General features: G+C 42.9%; 1 protein-coding gene across 1 annotated transcript; it reads right to left on the bottom strand.

Annotated features, from left to right (window-relative positions):
• Positions 1-5,379: 5,379 nt before the first annotated feature.
• On the bottom strand, positions 5,380-6,922 carry LOC138897063 (uncharacterized). Its single transcript, XM_070183016.1, has 3 exons — positions 6,749-6,922; positions 6,577-6,667; positions 5,380-6,299 (listed from the first exon to the last, which is right to left on the bottom strand). The coding sequence occupies exons 1-3, from the start codon at positions 6,920-6,922 to the stop codon at positions 5,380-5,382; spliced, it is 1,185 nt and encodes a 394-aa protein (XP_070039117.1).
• Positions 6,923-9,747: the final 2,825 nt, after the last annotated feature.

Genomic DNA, 9,747 nt, shown 5'->3' with positions numbered 1-9,747 from the left:
TGCTTAGCCTCATGCAAAAAAGGGAGACAATGCCCAGTCTTATGCAGGGAAAGGCATTGCTTGGCCTTATGCAATTACAGAGGCAATGCTTAGCCTCATGCAAGAAAGGGAGACAATGCTTAGTCTCATGCAGGGAAAGGCAGTGCTTAGCCTTATGCAATTACAGAGGTAATGCTTAGCCTCATGCAAGAAGCATAGACAGTGCTTAGTCTCATGCAAAGGAAGGGAGACAAGGCTTAGTCTCATACAAAGGAAAGGCAGTGCTTAGCCTTATGCAAGAAAAGTGATGAGTGACGGTGAGAGAGTGAAGTATTTCTTTGCTGGATGTGTTTGCGTTTGGTAACTTGTCGTTATGAAGGTAGTGATGTGCGTATGTATTTGCGAATATTGCTATTTTATTGTGCCTGCATTCAAAGAAAAATCATGAGTTTTGCGGGGGGTGGGGGTGGGGGAAAGGTCGGTTCGTGCTCTTGACTCTTTGCTTTGCCTTCACTCTTGTCTTGAGATCCTGTTTGACTTACCCTGGGTAACGTCTCGCTGTCATAGAAACAAAGTTTTCAAAAAATATATGTGCATTTGACAAATTATTTGCAAAAATATAGTTGTTTGAAATGTATTGCAGTATGTGATATCAAATAATTTAGATGAACCGGTGACTGTGATGCATTTAGAGACATTGCAACCTCCTCAAAATTCTGCTCCAGTTTAAATGCATACTTCTGATAATGCTTTTTGGTTGTTCCATATATGACGAAGTTGGTTGAACTTGCGATCTTGCCTTGGTTTCTGATCATGGGAAAATGAAGATTTTATTAAGATGTGACCAAACCCACAAGGCTGCCTATGTATCCCCTCTTAAACGGGAATCAGGTCAAGCGTAATTCAGTTACATCAAATGCAGAAATGTAAACAATCCTAAACATAGTATCTCTTGCCTGCGTCTGAGTTGATAGGTTTTGGCCAAATCTCTCTATCCATTTATGCAAGTATAAGTGCTCCTCCTGTTAGTACTCGATGAACCATGTAGGGACCTTGCCAATTGGGTAAGAATTTTCCCTTGGCTTCATCCTGATATGGGAAGATCCGCTTTAGCACAAATTGCCCCAGTGCGAATTGTCTTGGTCTGACCTTTTTGTTGAAAGATCTTGCCATTCTGTTCTGGTAGAGTTAACCGTGACATACCGCATTCATTCTCTTTCCATCAATGAGAGCTAGTTGCTCGTATCAGCTCTGTACCCATTCTGCATCGCTAAGCTCAGCTTCTTGTATGATTCGTAAAAAAGGGATCTCTATTTCGGAAGGAAATAACCGCTTCAGTGCCATAAACCAATAAGTAGGGAGTTTCCCCAATTGATGTGTGAACCGTGGTACGATACCCGAGCAGAGCAAATGGCAATTTCTCGTGCCATTATTTGTAATTATCTACCATTTTCCTCAGTATCTTCTTGATGTTCTTGTTGGCGGCTTCTACGGCTTCGTTCATTTGCCGCCTGTATGATGTGGGGTTCTTCTGCTTGATCTTGAAAGTTTCACATATGAACTTCATCAGATCACTTTTGAGATTGGTGGCGTTATCGGTGATAATTGACTCTGGTACTCCAAACCGACAAACAATGCGGTCCAGAACAAAATCTGCTACGACCGTTTTAGTTACAGCTTTGTAAGATGCGGCTTCAACCCATTTTGTGAAGTAGTCTATGGCCACTAAAATGAATCTATGCACATTCGAAGCGGTAGGCTCAATCGGGCTGATGACATCCATACCCTAGGCCGGGAAAGGCCAAGGTGAACTTGTTGCATTGAGTTCATTGGGTGGTACCCGTATCATGTCAGCATGTATCTGGCATTGGTGGTACATCTGAACATACTTGATACAGTCTGTTTCCATAGTCATCCAGAAATACCCCGTTCTTAGTATCTTTTTCGCTAAGCTGAACCCATTCATGTGCGGGCCGCAGGTTCCGGCATGTATTTCCTTGAGCAATCTGGATGCCTCCTTGGCATCTACACACCGTAATAATCCCAGGTCTGGAGTCCTTTTATACAAAATTCTTCTGATTTGAAAGAAATGGTTGGCTAACCTTCGAAGTGTGCGCTTCTGAGTATGGGTTGCGTGCTCTGGATACTCTCCATTTGCCAAATATTACTTGATGTCGTGGAAACACGGATTTCCATCACTCTCTTCTTCAGCATGAGAACAATAAGCTGGCTATTTATGAATTCCTATTGGGGTGGGATCGATGAAGTTCTTGTATGGGTGTTGTATCATGGAAGATAAAGTGGCCAATGCATCTGCGAAGTCATTCTAAATTCTCGGAACATATTTGAATGCTATCTTTGTGAATCTCTTGATCAGCTCTTGTCCACAATGCAAATATGGCAATATTTTGGTGTTCTTTGTGGCCCATTCTCCTAGAACCTGGTGCACCAAAAGGTCTGAATCTCCGATTACCAGCAGCTCCTCAACGTTCATGTCAATGGCCAACCGGAGTCCCAAAATGCAGGCCTCATACTCCACCATATTATTAGTGCATGGAAACCTGAGTTTTGCGGATATCGGAGAGTGTTGGCTGATCTCTGATACCAAGACAGCTCCAATACCTACTCCTTTGAAGTTTGCTGCTCCGTCGAAGAACATTATCCAACCATCATATGCTTTGGTGATATCTTCTCCCACGAACGATACCTCCTCATCGGGAAAATACGTTTTCAATGGTTCGTATTCTCCGTTTACGGGATTTTCTGCCAGATGATCCGCCAATGCTTGCCCTTTGATCGCCTTTTGAGTTACATAGACAATGTCGAACTCACTAAGCAATATTTTCCACTTTGCTAGCTTACCCGTAGGCATGGGTTTCTGAAAGATGTATTTTAGCGAGTCCATCCTTGATATGAGATATATAGTGTATGCACAGAAATAATGCCTCAACTTCTGAGTTATCCATGTCAAAGCACAGCAGGTACGTTCCAGCAAAGAGTACCAGGCTTCATAGGGCGTGAATTTCTTGCTCAGATAATATATCGCATGCTCCTTTCTTCCAGCCTCATCATGTTGTCCCAGAACGTAGCCAAAAGCTCCATACAATATAGACAAATAAAGCAACAGAGGTATTCCTGGTTCTAGTGGGACCAAAACATGTGGTTTAGATAAATACTCCTTGATTTTGTCGAAGGCTTTCTGGCATTCTTCAGTCTAGCTTGTTGCAGCATCTTTCCTCAGCATCCTGAAGATCGGCTCACATATCACAGTTGATTGTGCTATGAAACGGCTGATGTAATTGAGGCGCCCTAAAAAGCTCATCACATCTTTCTTATTCTTCGGAGGTGGCAAGTCCTGGATAACTTTGACTTTTGATGGGTCTAGTTCAATCCCTCGGCGACTGACGATGAATCCTAACAATTTTCCAGCAGGGACTCCGAAGGCACATTTTGCAGGATTCAGTTTCAGATTGTACCTTCGAAGCCGATCAAAGAATTTCTTCAAGTCTGCTATGTGATCTATACTCTTTTTAGATTTGATGATAACGTCATCCACGTATACCTCTATTTCCTTATGTATCATGTCGTGGAAAATGGTTGTCATGTCTCTCATGTAGGTGGCTCCAGCATTCTTCAAACTAACTAGCATCATTTTGTAGCAGTATATTTCCCATGGTGTGATAAAGGTTGTCTTTTTGGTATCCTCTTCATCCATCCAGATCTGATGATATCCCGCGAAGCAATCCACAAAGGATTGGAGTTCATGCTTGGCACAATTGTCGATCAGTATGTGTATATTGGGTAATAGGAAATCATCTTTGGGACTTGCCCTGTTTAGATCACGGTAATCAACACATACTCTGACTTTCCCATCTTTCTTCAAAACTAGCACAATGTTGGCCAACCAAGTCGGGTATTCAACCACTCTAAGAACCTTGGATTTGATCTGCGTAGTGACTTCCTCTTTTATCTTCAAACTCATATCCGACTTGAACTTTCTGAGCTTCTATTTTACCGGTGGACATGTAGGATTAGTGGGTAGCTTGTGAGCAACTATGGATGTGCTCAAACTAGTCATATCGGCGTAGGACCATGCAAAGATATCTTCATCTTCCTTTAGGAATCTAACGTACTCTTCCTTCTCTGACGGTGCTAGGTGAATGCTTATGCACCGTTTCAGAATCCCCTAAGTTAACTGCCTCAGTTTTATCCAAATTAGACTTTGGTTTGTTTTCAAACTTTTCCACTTCTCTGACGATTTCCAAAGGTATTGTATCATCTTCCAGATCCTCCGAATCACTATCCTTATGTTGCGTTGTCTTATTACATGTCACAGTTGCAGGTTCATCGGGATAGGTAATAATGATGCTGTAAAGAAAGGAAGAAAATGTAGAGAATAATAACAAATACGAAAAGTAGTAATGCATTAATAAAATTTGGAAACGTCAACAAGTGCGGCTCGATGACTCGAGAAATTATTTCAAAACAAAATACAGAAAATGTCTAAAATGCTCAAAACTATTTTAAAAAAAATAATTGATGCTAATTGCGAGGCTACCCAGGAACTCGACGGGCCCGGGATGGTGCATCAGTCCAGTTTCTTAGAACAGCTCCTTTCCCCACGGTCTGAATTAAGGTCTTCCTCCTCAACTATTGCACTACAATCCATATCTTCTTCATCCAAAAACAATTTCGTCATGCCAGCTAAGACTTCATCTTCCTCAGATCCCCACATCATGCCAGCTTGATGAAATGTCTGGTACAGAGGTGGTACTGGTTGTTCCAGCGGATAATAAGGACCATGCCATAGCGGCGACCAATCCTGATACTCTTGCAAAGTATATTCATATCTGAGCCCAAAAGTTGTGCCATGACGATGCGGTTGTACGAGTTTGGTGATCCCTTGGGGGGTTTTGCCGAGACCCTTGCCAGGTTCATATCATGTCCATATTAATATGCTTTCTATCTTATTACTCCACCATCGATCCTTTTCAATTGTGTTGACTCGCTCAATGCGATGGTACGTTTCTCCACCTAGCTTCTTCCTATTCTCGATGACTGGAACAGTTCGATTGGTGTAGATGGGGTTACTTCCATCTCCATGGATAATCACCTCCTGATGGTTCCACTCAAACTTCACATCCTGATACAGAGTAGAAGCCACTGCCCCAGCGGCATGTATCCAGGGTCTTCCCAACAATAGATTATAGGTAGCAGATATATCCAGCACTTGAAACTCAACATCAAACCTGGTTGGGCCCATCTGTAGGCTGAGGTTGATTTCTCCGATTGTGGCTCTTTGGAACCATCAAACGCCTTTACATTCATACTTCCCATCTGTATCTCATGCAGGCCTTTAACCAACCTCTTTAGAGTAGTCAGTGGGCATATATTGAGACTTCAACCCCCATCTATCAAGACCCTGGCGATGAACTTATCCTCAAAGTGCACTGTGATGTGTAGTGCCCTATTGTGACTTAGTCCTTCTGGTGGTAATTCATCCTCGTGAAAGGTGATTTTGTGGCTCTCCAGTACCTGCCCGACCATGTTGGCCATCTCCCCACTAGTGATGTTGATGGGTACATAAGCATCACTCAGCACTTTCATCAAGGCATTCCTGTGTGTCTCAGAGTTTTGCAGTAGTGACAAGATGGATATCTGAGCGGGAGTTTTGTTCAGATAATCGACAACAGAGTATTCCCTTGCTTGTACCTTTCTCCAAAGGTCATCAGGGCCAGTCTCAACAACAGGCGGCTTAGATGCAGCTACTTTTCTTGTTCCTCCCAGGTGCTCAGGTGTATAGACTCTGCCAGTTCTAGTCATGTCTTGCGTCGCACCTGTTTCCTCCATTTTTTCTTTTCCTTTTCTCCTTGCTTCCACAACATAATCCCATGGGATAGCATCAGACTTGTAAGATGGTGTAGTTACCTCGACTTTAAATAGTGCTTTGGTTTGCACCACAACGGGTGTGAGGGTGACCAGAGACATTTTAGGATCGTCCCCCTCCCGAATGAGTCCAATTGACCCCTCCGAATCCCATTCCTTGTCGGTCTCTATCACATTCATTACTTCACCTCTATGATCCAGGAGAGGATTGTTAAGAACATTTGGTGCAACTTCCTTTTCCTGTATGACCTTAGTGTCGATCAGCGTCTGAATCTTGTCTTTCAGTGTACGACACTCATCAATGGTATGACCTTTCATGCCTGAATGATAGGCACATATTTTGTTGGGGTTAATCCACTGAGAAGAATTCTCCATAGCAACGGCAGGAATGGGAGTGACATAACCAGCAGCTTTCAGTCTCTCGTATAGTTGGTCTATGGGTTCAGCAATTGGGGTGTATGTCTAGGTGGTTTGCGGTCGAAGTTTGGTCGTGGTTTTTGGTAGTTTTGGCGGGCGGGTGGTGGTGAGTGGTAATATGCGGGTTGAGTGTTATACGCGTGGTAGGTAGTAGCAGGTTGTTGGTATCTGGGGGTGAAGGCTGGTATGTGGGTGGAGGCATTTGGTATATAGGTGGAGGTGTTTGGTATGTGAGAGGAGACTTAGGACCCTGGGCCACTATTACGGCTCCTACTTCTTTCTTCTTCGAAATACCTCCCGATTGCAATGCTTTATTCATGGCCAGCAGTGCCTCGAAATTTTTCACCATCCCACTCTTAATCCCTTCTTCTATTCTTTCTCCCAGCTTGATGAAGTCGGGGAATTTGTGGTTTTAAATAACCATGAGCCTTTCATAGTACTACGGGTCTTGAGCTCTGATGAAGACCTTATTCATTTGTTCTTCTTCAAGTGCTGGCCTTACTTTCGCTGCTTTAGATCTCCATCGAGTAGCATATTCGTGAAAGGTTTCTGTTGGTTTCTTCTTGAGGTTTTGAATGTAGAAAACGTCTGGTGCGTTTTCTGTGTTGAACCTGAATCTGTCCATGAAATCTGATGTCATGCTTACCCAATCAACCCACTTCTTCAGATTCTGACTGATATACTAAGACAACGCATCTCCTGTGAGGCTTCGCATGAACAATTTCATACAGATTCATTCATCTTTGCCCACTCCTACAAGTTTGTCACAATATGTCCTCAGATGAACTTTCGAATCACCAGTTCCATCGAACATTTCGAACTTGGGAGGTATGTAACCCTCCGGTAGTTCCATATCTGGCTGAATGCACAAGTCTTCATAGTTTAAACCTTCAATGCCTTTACCACCTTTGACACTCTGAACTCTACCCGTGAGCTTCTTGAGTTCTTCCTCCATGTTCTTAATGAGCAGGTCTTTCTCGGCTGATTCAGGTATGTATAGGGTTTTTTGCGGGGTGTGGTGTAAAGTTTCCATGTATATGGGATTACTTTGATGAACTCCGGGAATCTGGGCATAAGGGTGGTCATTGGTTGAGTTTTGGGGATCAGGAGTGGGATGTGGTGCATTCTGGGGAGTGTGATAAGTGGTATTTTGTGGGTATGGAGTTGGATGATGGTGGTGTTATTAAGGAGTAGGTACTGGTGGAGGGTTAAGGTTTTGAGAAGGTGTGGGGTACTGGTGTGGTGCATGAGGATTTGGCGGTGGATTTTGGTTTTGTGTATTTTGTGGTGGTGCTTGGTTTTGGGTAGTTGGATTTTGCTAGTTAATATCAGGGACATTAAGGGTGAGAGAAAGGTTTGCTAAGTTTCGGACCTGCTCAAGTTCTCCTTGTAGCTCTAAGATTTTCTGTTCCAGACGTAAGACTAGTTCATTCTGTGCCAGAGTACTTCGGCCATCCGAAGTTTTACCATTTTCTGCCAGGTTGGCGTTGTCTTTCCTGATACTACTTAAATCATCCATTTTCCCTTTCCCTTTGCTTTTTCCTTTAGGATCGCTTGGTGGAGGATGAGGTGGAGGACCTCTGGATCTAGTGTGATATGATGACGATGCCAGTATGCATGAACCAACCTTGGGGAGTGGGAATAATCAAAAGAAAAAAAAAAAGCAAAAGGTACCCAAGTTAGTAAGGGGTATTGAAAGAATGCTTGCAATATTAAACATGTTTTGCAAAATCATGTAATAATTCGCGTCCTAATATGGGGACCTCGTTGTGCCCGAGGTAGGCCTAAGCGACACATAGACTTGGAGAAAATTGGTGCCAATAATTGCATCATTTCATTAATGTGAAAATGAGCCAAACCTTCGCTAAATTGATAATAATAAAGTTACTAATGGTATTTAGCCTTAAGACAATTGAAATCTAAAGCTAAGCTAGAAAATAATAAAGAACATTATTTGCTAGTCTACTTGGTCCCTGAAGGACCTTCTCCGTGCTTGGCTCTTTTGACTCCATCAATCAAGTTCCCCAAGTCGCGCATATCCAATAATAAATAAGCCTTTGTTAGATGCCCTCCTTCACTGCCATCCGTGTTTTGACAATCCGCAAGCCTCTTTCTCATCTTTCCCTCAAGCTCCATCAATCCTTGTTCTAGATATTCCAATCTCTCGGTGGACTTAGTGGCGATTTCCTTCGATTCATTAATTGGCTCCATGTCCACTTTATTTTGTTCCAGATGTCTAGCTTCAGACTCAAAAACCCTTTTGTGTAGCCTCCTATACTTGACTTGTGCCTCAGCAGCATCATCTATGATCTTGTTCTTCAGATTGACTCCCGGCTTGACGTATCCTGCTATATCGTCTACCAACCATGATGGGTATAAGTACACATGACTGATATGATACATGTCTGGCTCAATACTTTCCTTTTCCACAATGATCTTCTGGTTCCACATATGTTGTGCCTTGAACTTGAATGGAATGACGTCCTCTTTGAAATCTGCCTTATACTAGACCATGTTGGAAACCCGAGGTATGACCTGTTTTCTTCTCTCTTGTCTCATTACCCTTATGGGAGCATAAGGATAGATGCCTCTCAACCCGATCAGTACCAAATAGGTAGTCTCTCTCAACCTGATGATGAACTCACTGCTAGGAAACCATTCAAACATCCAATGTACCTGCTCATCTGTTAGATTGTTGAAGAAACGCACCCAACTTATAGCATTTCCAGGCTGTGCAAACCTGTCTGGAATAAATGTCATTTTCTTTGGGTGATGGTAAGCTATGTAATCATTCAATGACCGTCGCAGAAGCTCTTGATGATATTCTCCCCTCTGAAAGTGTTCCAACAACTAGACTTGCAGTAACAGATTATAACCTTCGAAGTGTCCGAATCCTTGCTTGCACCGATCTAGAGCGCGGTACATTTTGGCTAGGATCATGGGGATGATGGTATAAGTTTGTCCCTCGATGCCTTCCATCAAAGTCCTGGAGACCATGGCTAAACGGGTATGAATCTTTCCCACTTCATTGGAAATATCAACAACCCTAAGAAGCAGACGATGAATATATAAACCCAGCGTTACGTCCAACCCAAGGAAATAATGGCGAGTTCATCATGATGAAGGTGATACGACTTGTTGTGCCTGTAACACTCGTAAAGGAATTCAAATGGGATGTATGATATCTTTTAACAAAGCAATTCATCATTTTTATTAAAACCTAGCATCTTTAGAAAACCGCAAGGGGTGCGATTCTCTGGCACTAGTAATCCTGGACTATCCCACGGCAACTTAGCGAAGCCTCCTATTTCTTCTAGGAGAGGAGTCATTTTGATGTCACCAAAGCGGAAGACAAACCTTTTCTCGTCCCAGAACATGGTAGCGCGCTCAATCAAGGCCCTATTTGGTCGGATGTTAAGCAAAGATGGTAAGTCACCAAGTACCCTTCTCACATGATTCTTGTCG

The sequence above is a fragment of the Nicotiana tomentosiformis genome, chromosome 8, assembly GCF_000390325.3.
Source record: "Nicotiana tomentosiformis chromosome 8, ASM39032v3, whole genome shotgun sequence".
NCBI lineage: Eukaryota > Viridiplantae > Streptophyta > Magnoliopsida > Solanales > Solanaceae > Nicotiana > Nicotiana tomentosiformis.
This window is presented reverse-complemented; position numbering and strand designations above follow the sequence as displayed.